Source organism: Zophobas morio, unplaced genomic scaffold, assembly GCF_036711695.1.
Source record: "Zophobas morio isolate AGI-343-1 ecotype UQ-CSIRO unplaced genomic scaffold, CSIRO_AGI_Zmor_V1 ptg000023l, whole genome shotgun sequence".
Classification (NCBI taxonomy): Eukaryota; Metazoa; Arthropoda; class Insecta; order Coleoptera; family Tenebrionidae; genus Zophobas; species Zophobas morio.
In genome coordinates, this window is record NW_026972128.1 from 855,509 (window position 1) to 882,716 (window position 27,208).

Consider the following 27,208-nt stretch of genomic DNA (forward strand, 5'->3'; position numbering starts at 1 on the left):
TCATGTGTTCAAAAATTACCCGTAATACGAGGTAATCACTACGTGTTGTTACGATGATCGGTAATTTAAAAATCGGTGTGGGTAAAACTCAGTAATTTATTCCTCAGTAGTACTAATTTACACGACTAACTATACAGCGATTATGTACAGAATAATTCCGACTCGATTAGAATGGATTTGACTAGACCCAAATTCTCTCAACATTGACAGGGTTCAACTAACTTGTTTCTGATAGTGGTTTCTACTTAAATAATTTTGCGTTCCTCCTGATGATTCGCGAACGCCGCTTCGAGGTTTTTCTGGAGGCCGCCATCGAGACTACCGCCAACCCGCTCCATGCTTTTCTTTATGTGAACGCCGTCACCGATAATGAGGCACCTATCATCGCCGTACATAGTAAAAAGCCCTCGAGAAAACCATTTAGGCGTCGTACCAGTACAGTGTATGGGTTTATTACATAACAGTATTATTATGTATAATATAGGGACGATTTTAAGTATACAAGTGTCGCGTTTCAAACATATTTATTAACAACACTACCTAGATACAAAGATTTGAGGTAAATAATAGCCATCCTCAATATACTTATAGTAATTCTGGCAGTGGAAGTATTTCACACATATTTCTCTCTGTGGCTGAAAGGTCATCAAATTTATAGTAAAAATAGAAAATTACTACACAAAATAGTTACCTTCTACATATTGCTTAGTATATATATCTATTAAGTATATACAAGATTTTGTACTTGTCACATTTGAGCAAACAGTTCTACAGAATATACATTGAGAATTTTCAACTTTACCATAAAAACGACGTAATCTGTGCCGAAATGAGAGCGGATGGTGCTAACAAAAGAAAGAAATATGCATGAAAAATACAAAACAAAACATGTCGTACAAAATCGAGATATTTACAAAAATTCACTTCTGAGTACCTCATAAATTAATTCAGAACTTAATAGAAAAAAGCTAAATGCTAACTATATCTTATCAACAATATTAAACATGAAAGTTGATTTTACAAAATGTACAACGTCATCTGTATATAAAAATTTCTTAGAAAACTATTAGTAGAATACACTTTAAAATGTATCGTCAAAATTTCAAATATTTAACATGGATCGAGACAATGTTGGGAGGAAAATGCCACAACAGGTACACTGTTAGAAGTTACATCTGCCACTGAAATAGTTTAATCTTATTTTATGACACGTCATCAGATCAAAATCTAAGTACTCGATGACCAGATTATCTCATCAAATATCTTATGGCACATAGCTTTTGTCATGAATTTGGACAGTACCAAAGTGAGAATTTGTTCTATTTTGCACATATCAGTTATCACAGAACGTGTTGATGCTACCCTGATTCAAGCAAAATTTTAATGAGATAATCCGCGCTCTAAAAAGTCAGAAGAAAAACAACCAAAATTTCCAATAATGGTATTACAAAAATTTCGTTACATCAAGTAAACACCACATAATATCACTCTTTTGAAAAAATGAAAAACTCATTAAAATGTCACTCCAAAGACGCTAAAAACTAGAAAAAATAAACAACTACATTAGACAAGTTCTAAGTAAAATATGAAATCTTATAACAAAAAGTTTCACCACAAACCTCTGCCAATACTTTTAGCACAACTGTAGGACGACCACCGCGTTTTTGGCAAACCGTTTAAAATTACAAATATCACACTTGTACAAAAATCTTCAACAGTCTTTCGTTGTAGTGTTTAAACTTTTTGCCATAAAACTGACTGATCAGATTCTGCGCGAACTAAACTAAGCAAGGCACAAGTGAAACGAGCGATGCCCCAGATTTGCGGCTATACTTGAACGTTTCCTTGCTCTTTTTCGCGCTGTCGGACCGCCACGGCCGTCTCAACCAACAGATACAAACACTTGAACTTATCTTTGTCCTCCTCCTCGTTGGTACTGAGCGGATCCGTTTCCGTGTGGAGGGGGTTTATCTGGTGGGCCGGCATCACCTGCACCTTGGGAGTGGAGAGGGGGTGAGGGAGCTGCGGCAAGTGAGACAACTGGGGGTGGGAGGCGTTCCAATACTGGTTCGTTGTGATCTGGGCTTCCTCTGGAGGACTAAAACAAAAAATACATCTTTAATTTCCGCTTCACAGTTACCGTAACAAGTACCAACTAGCACACACTACTTTTTTTCTTCTAACTCTTTGAATTTTAACTACTTACAGTTAATTACAATTAATTATGCTTAGTTATATTTAATTACCAACAATCAATAACACATAACTTCAAATGATTGCTTTTTATTTTAATTATATACTCGCACATTAGGACTCGTCCTTACAGTCATTAAAATTTACCGAAATATGGCAAAACGCCACTTCCAATATCCTTACAAAAGCATTTGAAGACTTGTGCGACATATCTACTTGTCTGCAATGCAAAAATCTTCATGGAAACAGTTTTTATATAGCATTACAGGCTTTCGTTTTTTTTTTTTTATAAAAAATGAAAACGGAAAAACGTTGTTTACTTTTTAAGCCAAAACTATAACGTACATATTTTGGCTTGTAGATAGATAATATTATTGCTCATCCGGCTATTGAATTTATTTTTTCATTAAGCTGTCAATTTTGTAAATGTAGGCAACCAAACGTCTTCTTTCGTCAAGAACGAGTCAAGAAGGTGTCTGATTTACGATAGGGTTGGCCACTATTGAGAGATTGGACGGATTTAAAACCCTTGTTGAGAAAGTATGCAAATGAGGTGACTGAGTGTATTCTACCTGGAGGTTGTGGAATCGTAAAATTATGTAGGAATATTATATGAACCCAATATCAGAATAAAAAATAAAAAAATGGATTTTTTACAAAACTGCCTTCAACAGCTATAATAATTACTGCTGATCCCAAGTTAGCCAAACTTCAAAATCATCATCAATCACTGAAAAAGAAAAGAATAGAATAAACTTATCCAAAGGACATTATGAACATTAGATAAATATTTGGCACTTATCGTCCGTATGTATTGAATTACTTATATATCTTTACATTATAAGGTCCTCTAAATTTAAAAATATATAGACTCTTAGCTTACCAGGTAGGCAGAAACAACAGAAGCAGATGGAGTAATTAGTCATGATTCAATTGTTATAGAAATTAAGTGTGCTTTTTCCGCCCTGGAAACTTAATTAGATTTTTTTTTTAAAAGCCAAGCTCCCAGAAATTATTGATTCATGGTGGAATCCAAATCGGCAACTTCGTCTTATAATAAAAAAAAAAAAAGATTTATGATTTACATGATCATGTCATTTGAATTTTTATATTTTTCTATTTATTTTTATATTATTATACTTATTATTATATTCTATCTCAGTTTAAAATCTTCAAATATAAAAAAATGGTAAATTCTTCATCGGGATACCGTTCGATAAGAGTCCTGATTGTTTCATCTAGGTCTGTACGGCATTTTCCGTAGGTTAAAATGATTTCTGTTTTAAAAATTAAAGAAAACCGAACTATTTTCAATAACTTGTCAGATTTTGATAAAAATGTCAGGGGTGTACAAAACTGAACTCGCCTATGCAGGCAATTGTTTTGCACCCACAGCACTATTAGATTTAAAAACACAAATTAATTAATTTTTGCCTTTTTATTAACGTAATTCTTTTAAACAAAAACAGTGATTTAATTAATTTTTAGCACACAGGCGTTATTTTAGTTCACTAACATCATGTATTTTGAAAAATCTATGCATCATTTCCATAAATTTAATAGCAGAACCAGCGTTAGAAAACTCATAATTACTAGTTTTAAGTTTCCGCAGGTAAATTAAAATATTGGAAATCACTGGCGAGAATATTTGAACAGTCCTTAAAACATTCATCTTTTCGAATGTGTTAGGCTCAATGTGCTTTTTCGTTAAAAATTTTACTGGCTTTGTGATATATCTTTTTGAATGTTGTATATATTTTTAAGATAAATTGATGAAATTACCCTATTGTTATCAGCCATTTTACGGCTTAAAAATATATTCCGGCCATTTTTAATCGCACGACAATAATCAAACGACATAAAAAATTGCAATCCATCCACAACTGGATGAAGAATGCTTGTTTTTAAAGACCCATTTACAAAATGACGAAACAAGGCAACATTAGACTTGTGATTGTCCCTAATTAATCGAATAATGTTGAAACCGCAATTTGTGACCTCATGTAAAATGCACATTGTCATCTCATACAACTGTTTTCCAGATGTGCCTCTGCTGAAAAAATAGGCAACAGGAATAGTAAATTTTCTGCAAAAGCCGTGGATCACAAAGCATAGTAATTTATTTGCTATCTGGGTCCTTGTGCCAATGAAACTTTGATTGTCAGTGTTTTCTACCCCATAAAATTTGTCTTCTGATCTGCTATAGTACATTCGCTCTTTTATAGCTATCTCATCTACTATAAGAGCTACAAGACGTTCTTTTGGATCCTAATATTTGGCTGCCTCCACTGAAAGTCTCTATCGTATGAGCTGTGTAATACCAATGCTTGGGCAAGCTACATATTTTACAATGGTAGAACGGCAGGGAGCTCGAATAAAAAGCCGTCGACCCAGATCATAGCCCTTTGGTGAAGCAAAGCGCCAAGCAACCCAATATCTTAGTGTAGTTTCTCACCACCTAGGACGTTTTAAATTATAGTTTGCTATTTGTTCTAAAATAAATATAGCTGTGATGTCATTTTTGCTGGCATTCTTTTCAATTTGTTCAATTTTTTTCGATGTGTTTTCAAAGTGGTCCAAAAATTCTTGCAAATATTGTTTTTCAAGTTCAAGCGTAGCAACGTTTTTTTGCAAGTCTTTATTTTGTTTTCGTAATGCACTAATTTCAAAGTCTTGTACATCGACTTGAACTGCAACATTGTCTGAAATTAAATTACATACTCTAATACTTTATTATTTATTATATGTACATATAAGCAGAAAAGTACTATACCGATTTGTCCAATTGTTTTCTTAAAATTTGATTTTCTTTTTCATAAAATGAACACAATTTTTCTAGTTCAGAAATTTTGTCCGTCCAGCGGTGATGTTTGATCGTGCTATTATGAATTTGGTAAGAATAGTTAAGGGTGGTAGTTTTTACACTTTACAGGTTGGTTGTCGGGATTAGGTAATGGCATTGATTAAATACATATAGATAGACCCATGCTATTGTTTAGAGCGAACAGGCCAACGGCCGGCGAACAAGAGATGGCGCACCAACAGTCGGCCGTCAAACGCCGGCGAAAAGCTTGGACACCAATCGCGCGCGTAGATAACCCAAATCACAGCAACAATACATTTAATAAAGCTACCACTCGACAGAGGGCGACGAAAACAATGTGTAAAAATCTCTTAGTAACCATTTATACAATTTGCAACGTTGCCAGATGAGCCTAGCACAACTTTGCCGTTATTTCTAGTCGATTAGATTTTATTTCGTTTAAAAGTTTCTGGTGAATAAATGGAATTATTATAATGAATAAACAATACAAACAAATTATTACTTGTTATTTTAAATACTTGTTAGTGTTGATGAAAACATAAATGGTAATTAAAGTTATTCTAAATACGGTCCGGTCCGGTAGCTCAAATTTTACAGTACGAGTGATATGTTTCAGGACGAGTAGGTAGCCGAGTCTTTAATTTCGAAACGAGTACTGCGAAAAGAGTTACCGGACGTATGTTGTTATGTATTTTATTTCATACTGTCAACATACTTTTTTATTCGATAAAATTATTATTATTTTGAGAAAAAATCCAAATCGAGTCACTTTTTCTGACATCGTTAGCAACCGCTCTTTGGTAAATGTTTTAATTTGTTTATTCGTGCAAATCAGCATCATATGTTTAAACACATAGTACTTATAACACTTTACAGGACTTATTGTTTTGTATAATCCGACTCGATGGACGAATGTTTTGTGCAATCCGTCTCGAAGGACCAATGTTTGTGCAACTCGGCTCGTCCTACCAGTATTTTTTGTAATCTGGTTGATACGACAATGTGATACCGAATTGCACTTTGATATTGCTCCAAGGACCTTTGTTTTCTTGCGTGCGAGATAATAGACAGCGTTCGGTTTCGATGTTTAATACAGGACGGTTACAGAAGTACTAAATTTACATTTGTATTTACAATAACAGGTAAAGCAAAAGAGACCCAAAAGGGTCAGTGGCCGCTTCCGGAAATGGAAAACTTGTCCTTTTTGGTCACGGAGGTAGAAGAGTGTCTCTTCTACCTCCGTGTTTTTGGCTCAATTTTATCGGACTTGTCCGTTTTTTTGATTTTACCGGAATAGTTCGATCCAGTAAAACGTCAAACTTGACATAGTATGAAGTAAAATAAATAAATTTTATGATGTAAATACAATTAAGTGTATCGATAATTCGCTACTGAAAATTTATTGAAATATAATTTGTGTTAAAAAAAGATTTTTGTGGTTTTATGGTTTATTAAATGTAATTAAAATAAATAATATCAAGAACTTGTATTATATATCAAAAACATTCATTGTAAATAAGAAAATTATGTAAATAAACCATAAAACCATACAAAATTTTCCTGCGACCTCTATTCAAAATCCCAGTTTACCAATAGGAATTAAGGCACAAAGATGTTTCACTGAATTTAATACCGATTTTTCAAGAAAAGTATACTTATAAGCCTATAAGCGTCTAATGGATTAAAACAACAAATAATAATCACAATTTATTTGTTTTATGTGTTCATTACAATAATCCCATTTATTTACCAGAAACTTCTAAATGAAATAATATCTGGTTGACGAGAAATATCCGCAAATTTGTGTTAGGCTCGTCTGGCAACGTTTTCGGTAGGTAGGTATCAATGGAACTAAAAGATTTGGTAATTTTCTTGGAAGAGTTTGTTTCTTCAATGAAAATTTATGGTTTTTAATTCTTCGGCCGCTTGAAAGTCTCGCCATGTGAAAATAGATTATTTGATAACCTGTTTCGTAATAATTGTAAATACGAACAAAAGCATATTTGCATATTCTAAACAACTGGCCATATCGATTCCAAACTTGTACAGATATGTTTTTTATTGTTTCTGTTTTCAATGAAATAAATTTTATTTGCAAAATACTTAATGTCTAACGACATATCACGCATACATACTACCCCATTTACTATATTTTCAATCTGTGCATTTTTCGCTTCATTCGTAGGAGCCAAGTAAGAAGTATCAGTGAGACCGGCGGTCTTTCAAAAGCTCGTAAATGAAAAGATTTAGTAAAGTTTCCTAGAACAGTCTGTCTCTTCATAAAAAAATTTAGACATTTTTACTATGAAATATTGGTACAATACGCTATATTCCACTGTTTGTTTTCTTTGAGATACGACTAGTTCTTGTGCCGAAGTGAAACACCAAAAAGTGTAAAGTCCGGAAATCAGAGTGAATTTTAAAACACATAAAACGACTTCTTTATTTATTTAAATATTGTCCTGTAACGTCCTGTGACGTGGAATGGAGTTTCTTAATGTACAAAAGTATGTTAGATAATAACCGAAAAATTTTCTTGATTAAAACTAAAGGAAACACAATTATTACTTGGAATAAAAATAAAGAATATCAAGAACTTGTGCTATGTATTAAAAATATTTAATTTCAAATAAGTAAATTATGTTAATAAACCATAGAACCACAAAAATCTTTTTTTAACACAAATTATATTTCAATAAATTTTCAGTAGTGAATTATCGATATACTTAATTGTATTTACATCATAATAGTTATTTATTATATAAGCGGTTAAAGTGAATGTTTAATGAGCGGCCAGTTTAAGGCGAGAGCGGCGTATGCCGCGAGCGCCTTAAGACCACGAGTTACACATTCATTTTAACCGCGAGTGTAATACAAACTTTTATTCAATTTTGACAACCCCAAGTCCCAAATTGTGAAAAAATTGGTGATTCAAAGTTCACATTCGAGAAACGTCAGAATTGACAGCGACCAAATAAAAGTTTTATATGCGTAGAATTTAGGTTACAATATCAGGTGTGTGTGTGTAGTATGTGACTCTGGCGACGGTGTTTGTTTATTTTAAACAAACTAAAATTATCGAAAAATTGCAAAATCATGCAAGATTCCAACGGCAAAACTTGCTCCCAAAAAAGAGCAAATCAGAAAGTGTATCAAAAGTTCCTTAGATGGAAAGAGCAGCAAGACATTGGAGAAATTACAGAAATGGTAACCATGGTTTTAAAACAGCAAAATAAAAATTTTATTTCGCTAGCGGTTTAAAAATTTTATGGTGCTACCGGATAAACCAAAGCTTTAGTGGCCTACTGACGGCAAAATAAACGTTTGTTTACATGTCAAAATTGAATAAAATTTATTTATTTTACTTTATACTATGTCAAGTTTGACGTTTTACTGGATCGAACGATTCCGGTAAAATCAAAAAAACGGACAAGTCCGATAAAATTGAGCCAAAAAGGACAAGTGTTCCATTTCCGGAAGCGGCCACTGACCCTTTTGGGTCTCTTTTGCTTTACCTGTTATTGTAAATACAAATGTAAATTTAGTATTTTTGTAACCTCCTGTATTAAACATCGAAACCGAACGCTGTCTATTATCTCGCACGCAATAAAACAAAAGTCATTGGAGCAATATCAAAGTACAATTCGGTATCACTTTGTCGTATCAACCAGATTACAAAAAATACTGGTAGGACGAGCCGAGTTGCACAAACATTGGTCCTTCGAGACGGATTGCACAAAACATTCGTCCATCGAGTCGGATTATACAAAACAATAAGTCCTGTAAAGTGTTATAAGTACTATGTGTTTAAACATATGATGCTGATTTGCACGAATAAACAAATTAAAACATTTACCCGTCGTCTTCGTTGATTCACTATTAAAGTCTCTCCAATCCCTTAAATGTGACATGTGAGGGCGCATACGTCGGGAGGGAAAGGAATCTGTAATGTCAGCTAAATGTCTGTCATGGTCTGACTTTTTGACACAATTTGACATCATGTATTTCGGTTTTTACTTGAAAAAGAGGCAAAATTTCGGTACCGGTGCCAAAGTCACAACGCCATGTGCGTGGATGGTCTTCAAAGGGATATGCAGTAGGAAAATTTTTCTTTGAGGTGTTTACATTGTTACCGGAATGTGTCTCAGGAATTATGAAGCTGCATTCTGGATCACGTTTAGTGCTTGCTGGGTAGCTTGAAGAAGTAGGAACAGGTAGCGGTGACTTGGAACCATGGAGGAACAAAGTAGGAACAGAGCCGAGTTTATTAGTCTTTTATTTGAATAATAACAACTTCTCTCAAAAGTGTTTACCACAAGTGTATAAATTATTGGCAATATTATCACCTGAAATGGTTTTAATGACTATATATTCCCTTAGGTAAAAGATTCATGTTGGGGTACCTACTTGTAGCATTAAAAACCTTTTTACACCACAACCATTTGTTCACAGTGTTTGAAGGGAATCTGTACATTATTTTGTGATCTCTAGGATCCTTGATTACCCCACAAGCAGGCACAGAGCAATATTTTTTGGACATTTTGATAATATCAATTCAAGCACAAACTGTTTTGGCGCGTGGCAAAACGGACTAATTACAGGTTCCTGTAACTCCCGAAGGGGGTGACATCTTTTGATATTTTCCCTTTTGACAAGTCGGACGATTGTAACCAATTGGAGAGACTTTAATAGTGAATCAACGAAGACGACGCATTTACCAAAGAGCGGTTGCTAACGATGTCAGAAAAAGTGACTCGATTTGGATTTTTTCTCAAAATAATAATAATTTTATCGAATAAAAAAGTATGTTGACAGTATGAAATAAAATACATAACAACATACGTCCGGTAACTCTTTTCGCAGTACTCGTTTCGAAATTAAAGACTCGGCTACCTACTCGTCCTGAAACATATCACTCGTACTGTAAAATTTGAGCTACCGGACCGGACCGTATTTAGAATAACTTTAATTACCATTTATGTTTTCATCAACACTAACAAGTATTTAAAATAACAAGTAATAATTTGTTTGTATTGTTTATTCATTATAATAATTCCATTTATTCACCAGAAACTTTTAAACGAAATAAAATCTAATCGACTAGAAATAACGGCAAAGTTGTGCTAGGCTCATCTGGCAACGTTGCAAATTATATAAATGGTTACTAAGAGATTTTTACACATTGTTTTCGTCGCCCCCTGTCGAGTGGTAGCTTTATTAAATGTATTGTTGCTGTGATTTGGGTTATCTACGCGCGCGATTGGTGTCCAAGCTTTTCGCCGGCGTTTGACGGCCGACTGTTGGTGCGCCATCTCTTGTTCGCCGGCCGTTGGCCTGTTCGCTCCAAACAATAGCATGGGTCTATCTATATGTATTTAATCAATGGTAATGGTAATTCACATTGCTCTTGCAGGAGAGGATTTGGTTTTCAGAGGGTTTCAATATTTTGGGGAGTGAGATCTAAATACCAGTAAAATCTATTGAATAGTAATGTCTTTGCACATACTTACCTTTGTTAAACTGGGCAACTGCATGGCTTTTTAGCCTGCATCTACCCAAAGAATCGTAGAAAAAATCATTTTTAGTAAAATGAAGAATACAGACTTTTGCCCTCTCCAAAGCAGGTTCAAAGTTTTTTTTAAATGAAATTAACGTTCACTATTACGTTATATCAAGAATTTGATTTATTTTTTAATAGATAAAGAATGCAAACCTTCCAGATTTTCCCCAAGAGTGATACTTTTTATCCACACAGAAAACCTCTGCTTCTGCGTTGGGAACTCGTAGTAGCTAAAATTTGGATCACTGTTTAAAAAGGATGGTATACAACAATGCATTTTTAATCGTATTCTATTAGTTCAAAATTACGAAAATTTAATTACATATACAAACAAGTGCGTCAAATTCAAATTTGAACTATCATTCAAAGATAACTAGCGCCCTCAGAAGCAAAATGGCGTCGAAACTAACTACTGGATTATCTGTCAAAGGTGGCTATTCGGCAGGATTTATCAACCCAACTATCAGCGCAGGCGACGTATAAAATAGTCAAAAATAATCGAATCTTCATAGTGTGCTTTGGATAAAGTTATTCATCTGTTTTATTCGTTTTGAGTGATTCATTAGTTTTAGTTTTCATATTAATATTATTTATTTCAATTGCAGGATTTGAATATTTGTGTTAGAATAAGTTATTATTATACTTTGAAATAGTCTTTTGTTGAATAATTTTAGAATATTTTAGAATAAGTTATTGTCATAGAGTAGAATTCTTTATTGTTGAATGATTTTGTCCTATTATTGGAAAATATTTTCTGTTGGGCAAATAAACCATATTATTATTAAGACCCACCACTGACCCGGAAATGACCGGCATTCAGGCAAGACTTCTATCATTACGGGTACTAAGACCAAGTAATGATATGCATTGATTAGATTAACAGAACAACTTTCGAGATTCTAGAACTACAGCATACAAATTAGTCTGCTATTATTCTCTAATCTCACCCCATCCCCAAAAGTCTAGCGTAACTACCGACCATTTATCCGCGCATCACTTGGAAAGTGACCTACACTACTCTGCCCTACTGGTGCTAATCTAATCTGACTGACATGATCAGACTGTTCAAGAAACTTACGAACAATATGACATGTTCCTAACAAAACAGCTTTTTGAATTTTGACAATTATTGAATCATTCAAATTCAAAGACTTTAAATTCTCAACTAAGCTATTTGGAACTACACCTACATTAGAGATAACTAGGGGTAGAATTGAATTTTTTTTAAGATTCAACATGGATTTCATTTCTATCGATAATTGTAGATATTTTGAAATCTTGGTGTGGTATGTTTGAATAATGTTGTTTGTGTTAGGAATAGCAATGTCAATGAGAATGGCTTCGTTCGTGTGTTTTTTGATAAGTATGATGTCTGGTCTGTTAGTTGTAATGTTTAAGTCTGTAAGTATTGTGCGATCCCAGTATAATTTGTATTTGTTATTTTCAAGGAACGGAGATGGAATGTAAGTGTAATAGGGTGTCGTATCTTCGATTAAGTTCATAAGTGTTGCTAATTCTTTGTGGATGATTTTGGCGACGTTGTCGTGTCTAGCTTTGTAGTCAGTTTGTGCTAGGATGCTGCAGGAAGAGATTATGTGCTGGATCGTTTCAGGTTTTGCTTTGCAGAGGCGACAGCAGTCGTTTCTTATGTTCGGATCTTTGATGATGTATTTTCTGTAATTCTTGGTATTGATTACTTGGTCTTGAATAGCAAACACAAATCCTTCTGTTTCGGCATAAAGACTTGATTTTTTTAACCAAATCAATGACATCTTATTGACATGAGTTTCTTCTAAGTCTTTGTAGAATTTTCCATGTAGTTGTTTTTGTTTTAGTCCACTTATTATTTTGTCTATTGTGTGGGGGGTGTGGATTTCTTCGCTGTTCGACAGATTTAAGGGTGTGTGGTTCAAATCTGCTCTTGCGATGGTGCGAAACATTTCATTTTTTTCCGCTCGTTTCAAGAAATACTTCTTCAAATTTGAGATTTGTCTCTGATATAAGTTTTCTAGGTTCTGGAAACCCCTTCCTCCATTCTGTCTTGGTAATGAGAATCTTTCAATCGATGATTTTGGATGATGTCTTCTATACTGTGTGAAGATTTTCCTTGTTGCGATGTTTAAATTTTCAAGATTATTATTATTATTATTGATGATTTTGAAATTTGTCTAACTTATCTCAAATTTGGGAGCAGCAGTAATTATAGCTGTTGAAGTTAGGAAGTTTTGAAAAAAAAATCATAACTCCGTTCTTTGTTATTTTGAAATTGGATTAATATAATACTCCTACATAATTTTAGGATTCCACAACCTTCAGGTAGAACACATTATGGTCACTTCGTTTGCATACTTTCTCAACAAGGGTTTTATTAGGCCCGGTTTTACAAATGTCCGGTTCAACACGAGTTCAACTGAACTTGAGTTCAACTGAACTGAGGTTCAATTCATGCGTCCGTTTTACAAACACCGCTATCGTCCGGTTCAGCTGAGCCACAAATTTCCTTAGGTTGGTAGCGCGCACCCGAGAATCTGACAGTTGAGACCACGTTGGGTCTGTTTTGTTGTCATTATTTGTGTACGCCGATTCGAAGTTGTTTACATTATTATAAATTATTTGTGGTAAATTCTGCAAAGTAATTAGTTTTCTGCGTTTGTGGGGTACGTATATTTGTATATATAACATTTGCTCCTTAAAAGTAGATGATTATGATGGTTTTAACATTTCGTTTCAGATGAGTAATACACGTGCTCCGAATTTTACAAAATCCGAAGAAAACCTGCTCCTATCTTTAGTGAGCAAGTATAAAAATATTCTGGAGTGTAAATTGTCCAACACTGATGCAAATCAAAAAAAAAATCAGTGTTGGAAGAAAATTGAAGTAGAGTTCAATTCTTTATCTGGCCAGACCTTCCGGGACCACAAAGTTTTGAAAAAAAAGTACGATAACATTAAGAAGAGGACAACGAAAAAATTTGCTGACGAGAAAGCCTATGTCGGTGGTACTGGGGGAGGGTCACAACAAAGTATTGAGGTCACCGATGTTGATGTGGCTGTAAAAGAAATTCTCGGGGCCAGACTAATGGGGCATAGCAGCGAATTTGATGGCGATTCCGAAACAACCTGTAAGAAGTATTTTTATGAATAATATGTATTGTAAAATTAAAATGTTGATGCTTTTCAGTATTCCAAAGTAACGGCGGGATAAATGTTGGTTGTCTCATCACCACGCCTGCCCATTTGGAAGAACAATGTACATCAATGTATAATCTCTCTGATGACGAAAATGATGGTAAATACTTTTTATCCTTACATACACTTTATTCAGAAATCTTTTACTATTTTTTCTTTATTATTATTTATTTCAGATTGTTTTATGCCAAAAGATCAAACCGGAGCAATGTCGAGAGAAGTGCCTGTTATGGATAAAATAAGTTGTCCCAATAAAGAAAGTGGTAAACATTAATAATAATCAAATAATTCGTTTTGACTTGTACCTATGGTTATTTTTGTAGAAAATGGTCAAACGGGGAATTGGGCTAAATACACCCCCAAAATGTTGAAGCAAAAAAAATCTTCAGCACTCACTCCATATCATAGAGGTATTATATGTATATATATTTATATTAAAACATGTTTGCCACTTGTCTTAAAACTTTATTAATGTATTGTTTGTATAGGTAAAGGAAACCAGACAAGTTATAAGTTAGAGCAATGGGCCGCTGCCAAAGAACTTGTCGAACTAAGTCGAAAGGAATACATCCAAAAGGAGCAAGAGTTTAAATTAAAAGCCATGAGAGAGAAACATGAATTAGAAATGCAAATTATGAGAGACAAAGCTGCAGTTGAATTAGAAGTAATCAAGAAAGAACACCAAATGAAGATTGAAATATTAATTGCCCAAAAATTTAATATTTTAAATAATAAAACTTAAATAAATAATTACATTACATTTTATTATTTACTGCAACTAAAAACAAAATCAAAAAAATGCAAATTAGTAAAATATTCTCTGATGAACTGGTTCCGTACAAAATTGTTCTGATTATAATTGCCACTATATTCTCCAATGTTTTCAATTAGAACATCGTTCACAAAATTCACTGCTGCTTCTTCTTCTGCGTCCACTGGCGGTTATTTTTCATTTAAAATAATTGCAATGTTGTGTAAAACTGCTGTTGCCACAACCACTGCCTCTACTTTACACATTTTTAAACGAATTCCAAAAGCCAATGCTGGAAAGCGTCTTTTCCACACCCCAAAACATTAATTATTTGAGAAGCTGTTGCTTTACTAAGGCCCGGTTTTACAATGCAAGCTTAAGCGAGGTTCAAAGATAAGCCTTGGTTCAACTGCAGTTGTCCGTTTTACAATACATGGTTCAATGTTAAACCGCGCTCAAACGAAGGCTCAGCTGAGCGCTGATGTCAGGCTGGTTTAAGCTTCGCTCAACTGTCCATAACCTCAAATGTCTGTGCTTTATCGTTTTGGTGGTGTGACAGCATTATAATTGAAGATGGAAAATTTATTAGGAGTATTAACTGACGATGAAGACGTTTTAGAAATGATAAACATATTAGAACCGGCACATATGCGACGACCAAAAGTTTTTCAGTTGAGAGAAAATCACTTTGAAAAGTGAAATGCTGGGGAATTTTTGAAACGATTTCGTTTTTCCAAGACTGGCGTACGGTTTATTTTGCAACAAATACTGGAGCAAATTACATCGCGAACAGAAAGAAATCATGCAGTATCACTGGAGCAAATGCTACTTGTGACTTCACGTTTCCTTGCCACTGGATCTTTTCTGCAAGTTGCTGGTGACTTTATAGGGATTAGTAAAGCAACAGCTTCTCAAATAATTAATGTTTTGGGGTGTGGAAAAGACGCTTTCCAGCATTGGCTTTTGGAATTCGTTTAAAAATGTGTAAATTAGAGGCAGTGGTTGTGGCAACAGCAGTTTTACACAACATTGCAATTATTTTAAATGAAGAAGAACCGCCAGTGGACGCAGAAGAAGAAGCAGCAGTGAATTTTGTGAACGATGTTCTAATTGAAAACATTGGAGAATATAGTGGCAATTATAATCAGAACAATTTTGTGCGGAACCAGTTCATCAGAGAATATTTTACTCATTTGCTTTTTTTGATTTCGTTTTTAGTTGCAGTAAATAATAAAATGTAATGTAATTATTTATTTAAGTTTTATTATTTAAAATATTAAATTTTTGGGCAATTAATATTTCAATCTTCATTTGGTGTTCTGCTTTATTACTTCTAATTCAAGTGCAGCTTTGTCTCTCATAATTTGCATTTCTAGTTCATGTTTCTCTTTCATGGCTTTTAATTTAAACTCTTGCTCCTTTTGGATGTATTCCTTTCGACTTAGTTCGACAAGTTCTTTGGCAGCGGCACATTGCTCTAAATTATCACTTGTCTGGTTTCCTTTACCTATACAAACAATACATTAATAAAGTTTTAAGACAAGTGTCAAACATTTTTTAATATAAATATATATACATATAATACCTCTACGATATGGCGTGAGTGCTGAAAATTTTTTTTGCTTCAAGATTTTGGGGGAGTATTTAGCCCAATTCCCAGTTTGACCATTTTCTACAAAAATAACCATATTTGATTATTATTAATGTTTACCACTTTCTTTATTGGGACCACTTATTTTATCCATAACAGGCACTTCTCTCGAAATTGCTCCGGTTTGATCTTTTGGCATAAAACAATCTGAAATAAAGAAAAAATAGTAAAAAATTTCTGAATAAAGTGTATGTAAGGATAAAAAGTATTTACCATCATTTTCGTCATCAGACAGATTATACCGCTGTTACTTTGGAATGCTGAAAAGCATCAACATTTTAATTTTACAATACATATTATTCATAAAAATACTTATTACAGGTTGTTTCGGAATCGCCATCAAATTCGCTGCTATGCCCCATTGGTTTGGCCCCGAGAATTTCTTTTACAGCCACATCAACATCGGTGGCCTCAATACTTTGTTGTGACCCTCTCCCAGTACCACCGACATAGGCTTTCTCGTCAGCAAATTTTTTCGTTGTCCTCTTCTTAATGTTGTCGTACTTTTTGTTCAAAACTTTGTGATCCCGGAAGGTCTGGCCAGATAAAGAATTGAACTCTACTTCAATTTTCTTCCAACACTGATTTTTTTTTTTTTTGATTTGCATCAGTGTTGGACAATTTACACTCCAGAATATTTCTATACTTGCTTACTAAAGATAGGAGCAAGTTTTCTTCGGATTTTGTAAAATTCGGAGCACGTGTATTACTCATCTGAAACGAAATGTTAAAAACCATCATAATCATCTACTATTAACGAGCAAATGTTACATATACACATATACGTACCCCAGTAACGCAAAAAACTAATTACTTTGCAGAATTTGTCACAAATAATTTATAATAATGTGACATGATGACATAGATGACAACAACAACACACTTCCAACGTGCTCCCAACGTGGTCTCAACTGTCAGATTCTCGGGTGCGCGCTACCAACCTAAGGAAATTTGTGGTTCAGCTGAACCGGACGATAGCGGTGTTTGTAAAACGGACGCATGAATTGAACCTCAGTTCAGTTGAACTCAAGTTCAGTTGAACTCGTGTTGAACCGGACATTTGTAAAACCGGGCCTAATCCCTATAAAGTCACCAGCAACTTGCAGAAAAAATCCAGTGGCAAGGAAACGTAAAGTCACAAGGAGCATTTGCTCCGGTGATACTGCATGATTTCTTTCCGTTCGCGATGTAATTTGCTCCTGTATTTGTTGCAAAATAAACCGTATGCCAGTCTTGGAAAAACGAAATCGTTTCAAAAATTCCCCAGCATTTCACTTTTCAAAGTGATTTTCTCTCAACTGAAAAACTTTTGGTCGTCGCATACGTGCCGGTTCTAATATGTTTATCACTTCTAAAACGTCTTCATCGTCAGTTAAATACTCCTAATAAATTTTGCATCTTCAATTATAGTGCTGTCACACCACCCAAACGATAAAGCACAGACGTTTGAGGTTATGGACAGTTGAGCGAAGCTTAAACCACCCTGACATCAGCGCTCAGCTGAGCCTTCGTTTGAGCGCGGTTTAACATTGAACTATGTATTGTAAAACGGACAACTGCAGTTGAACCAAGGCTTATCTTTGAACCTCGCTTAAGCTTGCATTGTAAAACCGGGCCTTAAAGTTTGGCTACTGATATTTGACGGTGACTTCACTGCGGGTAATGCGCTTATGAGGTTTTATTGTTTAACCCCGCTGTAAATGTGTCCATCATGACTGTGTTTAACGAAGTTTACAAATTTTTCGAGTCCTCGCAAGTAAAAAAGTACAGTGGGTAGAATTGCAGTGGGCGCTTATCCTGCTAGTAAAAACCCTTAAGACGATTAGAGATTAGTGAAGTCACCTCCAAATACCAGTAGTCAAGCTACAAATCCGTCTAATCTCTCAATAGTGCGTAAATCATACACTTTCTTGACGAAAGAAGATGTTTGGTTGCCTACACTTACAAAAAAATGCCCTCTTTATGTTTAATCAACAATAACTAAAAAATGGATAGTTTAACGAAAAATAGATATTTATTTTATTAGGAGTTTAAATGATACTTTATGTGGCGAGTATGGACGATTAAACGCCGAGCGATAGCGAGGCGAATTAAGTCCATACGAGTCACATGAAGTCACTTAAACTCCGAATGAAATACAATATTTTATTTTCAAACGATTAATCTTCTTTTGAAATTATTATTTCCTATCTTCTTGCTTCATTAACGAATTGCCTTGGTTTCACTTACCATGGTTACTATGGTTGACAACCACTATGATTTTCACATATTTATACTCCGGCGGAGTATAAATAGTACTTATACGCCGCTCAAACACGGTGTCATAGAGATGACACTTAAACCCCGGTAAGAGCGTCATATAAGTGTCAGTTATATGACGTTTAAAAAATAAAACATTTATACTCCACCGGAGTATAAATATGTGAAAATCATAGTGGTCGTCAACCATAGTAACCATGGTAAGTGAAATCAAGGCAATTCCTTAATGAAGCAAGAAGATAGGAAATAATCATTTCAAAAGAAGATTAATCGTTTGAAAATAAAATATTGTATTTCATTCGGAGTTTAAGTGACTTCATGTGACTCGTATGGACTTAATTCGCCTCGCTATCGCTCGGCGTTTAATCGTCCATACTCGACACATAAAGTATCACTTAAACTCCTAATAAAATAAATATCTATTAATAGCCGGGTGAGCAACAATATTATCTACACTTTCAGATTTTTACAAGACAAAATACGTTATAGTTTTGGTTCAAAAAGTAAACAACGTTTTTCCGTTTTTATTTTTTATGAAAAAACGAAAGCCTCTAATGCAATATAAAAACTATTTCCATAAAGATTTTTGTATTGCGAACAAGTATCTACAGTATGTCCTCGGATTGAGTTCGCAAGAGGAAAAAAAACTGTATTTTCTATTTTACAAAAAAATGACATAGGAATAACATTTTTTGCTTAATTCAAAACGAATAAAATTATAGTTGCAGCCTTCAATATTCCTGGTCTGTACTCTTAAAATTAATTTTTTCTTTTTTAATTTCTTCGTTACTTTTAGTTTTTTTCGATTTTAAGGACACAGCCTGATAATATTAAAATTTTAATTGCAGATTTATTCGTTTTGAATTAAGCAAAAAATGTTATTCCTATCATTTTTTTGTAATAGAAAATACAGTTTTTTTCCTCTTGTGAACTCAATCCGGGGATATACTGTAGATATGTGCTACCGTAATGATATTGGAAGTGGCGTTTTACCGTATTTCGGCAGATTCTAATGACTGTAAGGAGGAGCCTACCGATATTTGTGGCTGTAGTAAACTGAATTTAACTACCCGTTTATTAGCTCTAATTAATATATCACACTTGATTACCAATTATTATTATTTCTTACACTTTTTGCTATTATATACAGCTACCTCAATTTTCCAATCCAGCTCTTAAAATTTTGCTTTCTCTTAAAATTTTGCTTTAATTTCAATTTTTTTTTTTTTTTACATTGAAAACATTATCAGAATGCCTTTAAAAAATTTAGCTTGTTTATAAACCCGAAAATTTTTAATTTAAATGGTCACGGAGGTTATTTGCGCCACTGGTTTTTACTTTACAGAAGTTATCAGAAAACAAAAATCGTAAACAATTTTTATAATTTTTCAAAGAAGCGAGGTTTGTTGGGTTACACTTCAGAGGCGAACAAAGTTCTGTCGAAATAACCTTAGCCCAATTTTTTTTATCATGAATTTGTTTCCTATGCTTACACGAAGCAGTTTTGCAGTAATTTTGACAAATCAGTCGAAATGAATGTTTATAAATGATTGCCACAAGCTTAGAGCATGCGTACTATTAACACATCGTTTCACAGTCGTAACGAAGTGGCAAAATTTCAACATATTCCACAGCCCATTTGATAAACGGAAATTTAACCACCACCCAGTATACAACGAACATTGCAATTTATGTGCTAACAGACTACAGAAGTAGTGGTTGCAAAAACTAAAATAACTGTCCTACAAATAAACGAACTTACCCCCTCTTCACCGGATAGGCCGATTCTTTCGAAACCCCATATCTAATAACAGTCTGCCATGGGTTGAACTTTTCTTCCTCGCTGGGACTTGAACTTTCATACTCGTTCGGACTGTCCTCTTCAGAGCGGTACATGAGATTCATGGAATCGTCGTAGTCATGATCTAAACGGATGCGTTTCCCTCCGACCGTTGCAATTTCTTCGTCCCACTGAGCACGGGCTTGATCTACACCCATCGTACCAGAGTTGGTCAGTTTTTTGCCTCTTCGAGAGATGGTGTAGTGGAGCGGATCGTGGCCCTCTCGTCTTATCATTTCCGGAAGAATTCGACGACGAGCGTTAATGAACCAATTGCACACTTGGAGAACCGTTAAGTTGGCTTCTTGGGAGAGAGTCATTTTTTCGGCATCGCTAGGATAAGCGTTGTACCTAGAATAAAAAAAGCAAAATTAATGTATTGAAGCATTCATGAATTCTGTTTTCTTTCAAGTGATTTTCCTGTTTTCGTTACTAGTTAGACAAAAACGGAGACTGGTAAAGAGTTCGTTACAAGTGTAAATTGTTTGCTAATTCCACATTGGATACTAAATTTAAAGATAATTGCGTTGAACATTTACTACTACACTTTGTGAAAAAAAAAGTACAAATATTTAAAGAAAGTCAAAAATAAACTTTGTCATGGCCACTGTAAACGAGGAAGTGTTCAAGATGTCACTGTCAACTTTCATGTGATAAATAAAATTAGTAAATAAACTAGATTTTTTAAAATTTTAGAACTGTGTTGAAAGGTTTGCTGTTTACTAATTTTCTTTTTAAGGAATCTGCTGGTCGTTCCAGGCAAATATTGGACACACTGGTTTTACATTATAGTCATCGCATACAGGTCGCAAGTCAGTAGTTTTTTGTATCCAACTGGGTTGCAAAATTTTGATAAGCTTTTTCTTATCTTTAACCCCCGACCCAAACAGAGGGGTGTTATAAGTTTCAAGTCTTAGTCTGTTTGTCTGTGGCATCGTAACTCCCAAACTGATGAATCGAGTTTGATGTTTTTTTTTGTTGTTGTTTTGCTTGAAAGCTGATTTAATCGGGATGGTTCTTAGCTATGTTCGATGATAACACAGTAGAACAGTATTTTTGTTACATATATTTTCTAAATATGGTCGGAAAGGTAATTTTGTGCTGAACAACTCTTAAAAGAGATAATATACCCATGTCGTCAAAAATATTCAAATTTTTATTATCGTCCGGTGAATAATTAGAAAAATGAAGTGAACTCTAATTTTACACAGAAAAACGCGCAAAAAGCACTAAAAAATTGTTCCACAGATTTAGGTCGACAGATATTTAATTACGTCTACAATTAGATAACCTGCCTAGAATATGTAGAAGGACCTAACTCTTTATAAAAGCCTCAGGTATTCGGGAAGAATGGATACTTGGGTCTTTCTCTTAAATCTTTCTTCGACTTTCTTGATTTCTCGATGAAAAGATTATCAGCAAAGAAATTTAAATGAGACATAATTTGTGAAACGTTTGTTTCCTAAAAATTCACTGATCACTAAGCTAATTGATTCCCAAGTAAATTTTTCCGTATCATTCAAATAGGCGTAGAACATTTGATCCTTCATTCGAATTTCAGGCCCAATGAAAATTCCTAAATACAGAAAACGTACATAATATGAAAACTGAAATTCACTGTAATATTTTAGTTTTTACCTTGGTTTATGTTAGCAGCAGAAAGCTTAGGAAATATTGTTTTCAGATGTTGAAATGCTTTCTCTCTTGTATTTCACTTGCATAAGAAGCACATATGCTTGGTATATCCAGATTGGAAGCCAGTTACTAAAGCTACAATTTTTAAATCGTCTATCAAATTGCACGCAAACTTTTTGTCGTTAATACAGTTTAACAAGTGTTGAATATTCTCATATGTTTCTGCAGTTTGTATGGAGTATGCAATCGGCAGTACTAGATATTTATTCCCATTATGCAATAGTACACCTTTAACTAGAACTATCTATGAACAATGTCCAAAAATTTTTTTTTGACGACATAGGGATAATGTCTTATTATATAGTTATTCAGCACAAAATAACCTTTCAGAATACTTGTAACAAGAAATTTGTCTAAAATTGTTCGACTGTGAATCAGTTCAGCCACTGCAGGATCATCAGCTCATAATTATAAGACAGTTGTAGGAATCTGCTCGGTGGAAATAGCGCGTCGATTGTTGCAGGGAATCTTAACCAATTTCCGACTTTAGGATTTTTTATTGTCGGAGAATTTTAAGCACAAATCAAACAGAATAAACTTGTCAATTTTCAAACTAATGTCTTACAGTTTATGTAGCAATTAAACACTTGGTAACCATTAAACAGCCCTAAAGAGACTCCACTCCACTTTTTATTCAATCTCTAAACAAAGTTGTCAATTTTAATATGTGAACGCGTTGACGACTTAACTAAGCAGCAGTCGTACCATCTGAAGCTATAAAAACGTAACCGAGTCGAAACAACCCCATGCGTTCAAAGCCTTTCAACTGTGAAATATTTCCGTTTAGAGCACTTCCGGTTCATATTTTATTCATAGCTTTTCCGCTTTTTAGTAATGCTTGAAACGCCGGATCGACTACTGTAAGATTTCAATGTTTTACAAAACAAATACGTTTAAAAAAATATATATTAGGGTAATAAGATGCGTCAAATTATCCGTTATACAGAGAAAGCAATAAAAAACACGATCAAAGACAATCATGGAATTTTAACGATTTGTCTTTGACAGAATTTTCGTCAATTTCTGGGTTTGGCTTGAAAATGCAACGATCAAAAACAAATCTTCAAAAATCCACGGCTGTCCTTGATTATGTCTTTTACTGTTCTTTTGGTAGTTCGTGTATAAAGATACAGATATGCGTTATATAATAAACATACTACACACTTACATAGTACCGTATGATTAAACCTCGTCTACTACGCCATTAAAGTTATTTTTAAAATAATGATGTTGACATTCCAGTTATTTGACCGTAAATGTCAAACTGGTTACCACAAACAAGGGAGGCGTTGGTATAACATAATTTTTTAGCATTAAATCTCAAAGGCTTCTAGATGACTTTTTTCTTGGTGATACCATATTCACAACGCCAACAAAAAATATAAATATCAGAAAAGTTTTGGTTACATGAGAGTATCAATATTTATTTTCTATAATCTTAAAACAGCAGGAACACTAATTTTTTTGTAGCAAAACTTTTTTTTATTGTATGTCAATTTCTCCACTAACAAGAAAAATATTTTCTAATAAATGGACCGTGAGATATCCATTATACTACAATTTCTTTGTGAACACAAAATTTACATTTATACAACAAAACTTCAAACAATTTACAAATCTGAAGCATTTTCTCTTTATTCCACGCAAATTAGCTTACGTGTTTACTTAAAAAACGGAATTTTGGTTGTGGTGTTTTCAGATTTTGTCACTGCAATTATATACCATTGTCTGTACTCTGATGAACTACTTTTTTTTTAAAAGTAGGTACCCGTAAATTGAATAGGAGTCTAAACACAGACTATTGCATATAAATATTAAAAAAAAAAATACAGAACCATTTGCTTGTCAAATCGTTTTTTTCTTCAGCGTGGTACACCTCAAGTTCTGACGATACTAGCTAATGTAATGTTTTTTTTTAAGGGAAGAAGGTTTCTAGAGTTTTAGCAGATCTAAATGATTGTAAAACAAGATTTAATCTCGTACTAACCGTCACAAACGACAAATTATCAGTTTAGTTGATTATCAATAAATTATCGCCTATCTAAAAATGTTTTGAGGAGAACAACAATTACTTTTTTCGCTTTACTAAAATTTAATTGAATACAATAGTTCTCTAATAACTTGACCAATCGAGAAACATAGTTTGCTATTTTGTTCAAAAAACATTGTACTTTTAGTATTTATACATTTGCTGCAAAAAAATAATTCATGTTGAGCGTGTATTTTGGGTTGCCTAATTAAGACATAAAGGCCGTGTTATCAGGTTATGTAACTTATTTGTAAACTTTATTATGTAAACAGGTGCTGTTAATCCTTAATAGCAATCCCACCTTGTTAGAAAATTGTAAAACACAAACCTCAAACACTTTTTTTTATATAAAATCTCTCCATATTCTACTGTATCACGAAGCCAGAAAATGCTTTAACAAATCAACGCTTACTACAATTTTTTGTATTTAATAACCCTATCTTAATCTACTCAAACAAGAACAAGCCTTTACCCACCTGTGCTCATATAGCCACCTCTTCAAAATCTTCACCGAATGCTTAGGCAAATTCCCCCTTCTCTTCCTTGTAGGCTCCACCGAAAGGTTGGTGAGATTGGCAATCTGCATAAGCTGATGGTGATCCTCCTGTTCCGAACCAGATTCATTCTCATCAGTGCTGCTGCTCGACTGAAATCTTTCACGATCTGCAACAAATTCCGTCATGGCTCAAAATGCGGAAAACCAAAAGGTCGCTACAAAAAAAAATCCCACAAAGTGCACTTTCGTCTCGGTGTGCAAATTTAAAACGTAAACAAAATAACAAGTGAACAAGCTGACAGTTGAATTTCCAAGTCAACTTTTGGCATTTGCCGCGCTAGGAACACGTTTCGGAATTGAGGCGAATTTGTGAATGTACTTACAACTTTCAGATAGCAATGTTTCAGTCATGGTTTTGTTCAAACTTTGATGCACTATTTGACGTCGAGTTTTATGCAAAAAGTGCAAAAATACACCGATATTTGTCAAGTTTTGAAACCAACATCCAAGCACGTTTGAGTGACAACTGAAATTGACAATTGACAGAAGCGAAACAAATGCTGTAAACAACAGGACGTAATCGGCTAGTGCGCAAGTTTTTTGTTATTTTGAAAAATCGCACATTGTTTTTTCGGTCGCGTTGACACGATGGTGTGACAAAAGCGGGTTTAATGACTATTGGGTGCTCAAAAAAACCGTCGAATGCACTCCCGCTGCCTTTAACGCTGAAATTTATTCGAAAGAAATAAACAAATCGCAACGTGACACTTGACATTTGGTGCCAACTTAGAATCGGTTGCTTGAAGAAATTAAACTTTCCGCCAAAATAGTCAATAAAAGCTATTTATAAATGACATTCGCAATCGTCTTCCTCCCAATTTTAAAAATAGCATCATTTTCGCCCATTTGATCCCCTTTGCCTCTGCTCGCGATTGTGCAATTCAACATTCTTGACTGATCGCGTTCTGGGTTTAGCGCCGCATGACAGAAATGGCTACCTCGTGGTCCCGAGAAATTATGCCGCTAATTAAAATTAACTAATTACCATATCACATCCGTGCCATTCGAAACAATGAAACTGTTTAAAATTAAACACTCAAAAAACACCACATTCATTCAGTAAAACATCGATTTTGCCTACTTACGGACTTTCATTTTCAAAGTTGACAGCACGTCAAATCAAAACATGAATTTACGTAACACTTCTATTTATCTTCTTCGCCTTTGCGGCTGACGAGTCTTTGAATATTTTCAATGCTGCGGCAAGTAAACACTTTTAGATGCCTGCCTGTGGTGCCTTTTTATGCAACCAAGTGACATTCAAAAATTAACACCGTAAATAAATGAATGACAGCGCTGGCAGGTGGTTTCACACAATTACACGTGCACTGGAATTGCGCATTTTCGCCAAAAACGGATTGTTTGGAGAAAAATGTGCGCAATTTATGCCGATTTACACAAAAATGTCACAATTTTGATGTCACGCGTGCTTCGAGATGACAGTTTATATGGCGGTCAAATTGATGGTTGTGTGACAGTCGCAGACAGCGGAGACGTTCGGCGGGAAATTTGAATAGGTACGAGGATGCGTTGAAAAATGAAAGGGAAACTAGTTTTTGTAGATCTATTAGCATTGATACAAGGTCTTGGCCTTCGTCGTCTGGGTCATTAAACTGAATTTTGTTTGTGTCGTAAACAAGATATTTCCCGTGATCGTGATCTTGGTCCGTCTATATTTTTTGGAAAGTTGCTTTTCGGCTTTCAGTAATCAGTACGTAACAAGATTTCATAATTTACGTTTCCAATGGACCAGTGGAAGTCTATCTGCATAAATACACTGCTCGAAGACTATTTGACCCGTGCATTTATGATTGCCGACCCAAGATTGTTATAAAATTTATTTGTTTTAATGTAAATACTTTATTTTTACTGACCTCGTCCAACTTATTTAATGTTATTTCACTTGTGAACTTTATAAACATTGGATTCAAGAACATAAAATAAAAACAAAGATCTGTAAGTCCACATAAATGGGTGATATACCGACCCATAGCACTGTACGTTAGGTTGCATACTCCAGGGTATAAATATGGCGCCTATTTTTAGATAGAAAAATATAGCACTACAATAATTCCAATTATTTTATTTACAAATCTATCATCTGCGCTTATTTTTTGTTTCAAAAATCTTCATATGAATCTCCACCTTTTAGGGTACCCAGCGTTCCAGTTTATCCTAATTTCTAGTGTTAATAATAAAACGGGAAATGAACTGCAGCACAGTCATATTAAAAAATGTAAGTTCATTGCTCTGTGTAATGACACACAGAAATTACAGTGTTGGTGGCATTTTAATTCAAGTTTCTTTCGTTCATTGAATATAGCAGATACATACACTAAAAAATTCATCTAAATCTACTTCATTTCTCTTAACACAAGTAGACGAGTTGACTTTGCCAGATAAGTTATTTTGACAGAACTTTCCTCGTCTCTGAAGTATCAAATATAAATAAATCATGCAATTTGGTTCTCCGAATTTTATTATTTTTTATGATAACCCCTATAAGTTAAAATAAAGACAATGTTTTTACCATTTCTACTGAAACACCACCTGTTGATTTTGATTAAAATTTAACAAATGGTAAGAGCTTTCGCTTATGAACGGTTTATAGTAAGAAAATTCTCTGAAAATGAACGTTGCCAAATTTACGATCATACAAGT

At 34.2% G+C, this 27,208-nt stretch overlaps 3 protein-coding genes across 7 annotated transcripts; 1 reads left to right on the forward strand and 2 right to left on the reverse strand.

The window, feature by feature from the left end:
- Nucleotides 1-507: 507 nt before the first annotated feature.
- Nucleotides 508-26,003, reverse strand: LOC135133891 (uncharacterized). Of its 2 annotated transcripts, none has more exons than XM_064062425.1 (4): nt 25,633-26,003; nt 24,468-24,654; nt 20,190-20,618; nt 508-2,098 (listed from the first exon to the last, which is right to left on the reverse strand). In XM_064062425.1, the coding sequence occupies exons 1-4, from the start codon at nt 25,640-25,642 to the stop codon at nt 1,828-1,830; spliced, it is 897 nt and encodes a 298-aa protein (XP_063918495.1). In that variant the 5' UTR covers nt 25,643-26,003; the 3' UTR covers nt 508-1,827. The 2 variants fall into 2 exon arrangements, with proteins under 2 accessions (XP_063918495.1, XP_063918494.1); XM_064062424.1 differs by lacking the exon at nt 25,633-26,003 and adding an exon at nt 24,871-25,013.
- Nucleotides 12,949-14,508, forward strand: LOC135134608 (uncharacterized). The gene is made up of 6 exons (XM_064063331.1): nt 12,949-13,234; nt 13,309-13,699; nt 13,759-13,866; nt 13,943-14,029; nt 14,090-14,176; nt 14,255-14,508. Exons 2-6 carry the CDS (start codon nt 13,309-13,311, stop codon nt 14,506-14,508), a joined length of 927 nt encoding a protein of 308 aa, XP_063919401.1. The 5' UTR covers nt 12,949-13,234.
- LOC135133892 (uncharacterized) lies at nt 15,754-17,256 on the reverse strand. 4 transcript variants are annotated; one of them, XR_010281216.1, is made up of 5 exons: nt 16,958-17,256; nt 16,488-16,882; nt 16,382-16,428; nt 16,103-16,297; nt 15,754-16,024 (listed from the first exon to the last, which is right to left on the reverse strand). XR_010281216.1 is itself a non-coding variant. In XM_064062426.1 (5 exons), the coding sequence occupies exons 2-4, from the start codon at nt 16,774-16,776 to the stop codon at nt 16,142-16,144; spliced, it is 384 nt and encodes a 127-aa protein (XP_063918496.1). In that variant the 5' UTR covers nt 16,777-16,882; nt 16,958-17,256; the 3' UTR covers nt 15,754-16,024; nt 16,103-16,141. The 4 variants fall into 4 exon arrangements, 2 of the variants coding, with proteins under 2 accessions (XP_063918496.1, XP_063918497.1); XR_010281215.1 differs by having other exon boundaries at nt 16,103-16,315; nt 16,958-17,255; XM_064062426.1 differs by having other exon boundaries at nt 16,103-16,189.
- Nucleotides 26,004-27,208: the final 1,205 nt, after the last annotated feature.

Coding starts and splice junctions, on each gene's coding strand:
- LOC135134608 (XM_064063331.1), top strand. CDS start 13,309: ATGAGTAATACACGTGCTCCGAATTTTACAAAATCCGAAGAAAACCTG. Junction 13,700..13,758: donor TGGCGATTCCGAAACAACCT/GTAAGAAGTATT, acceptor GATGCTTTTCAG/TATTCCAAAGTAACGGCGGG. Junction 13,867..13,942: donor CTCTGATGACGAAAATGATG/GTAAATACTTTT, acceptor TATTTATTTCAG/ATTGTTTTATGCCAAAAGAT.
- LOC135133892 (XM_064062426.1), bottom strand. CDS start 16,776: ATGCAAATCAAAAAAAAAAAAAATCAGTGTTGGAAGAAAATTGAAGTA. Junction 16,429..16,487: donor TGGCGATTCCGAAACAACCT/GTAATAAGTATT, acceptor GATGCTTTTCAG/CATTCCAAAGTAACAGCGGT. Junction 16,190..16,381: donor GTCTGATGACGAAAATGATG/GTAAATACTTTT, acceptor TTATTTTTGTAG/AAAATGGTCAAACTGGGAAT.
- LOC135133891 (XM_064062424.1), bottom strand. CDS start 24,898: ATGACTGAAACATTGCTATCTGAAAGTT. Junction 24,655..24,870: donor AACATTGCTATCTGAAAGTT/GTAAGTACATTC, acceptor AATTTGTTGCAG/ATCGTGAAAGATTTCAGTCG. Junction 20,619..24,467: donor AGGTGGCTATATGAGCACAG/GTGGGTAAAGGC, acceptor TTTTTATTCTAG/GTACAACGCTTATCCTAGCG.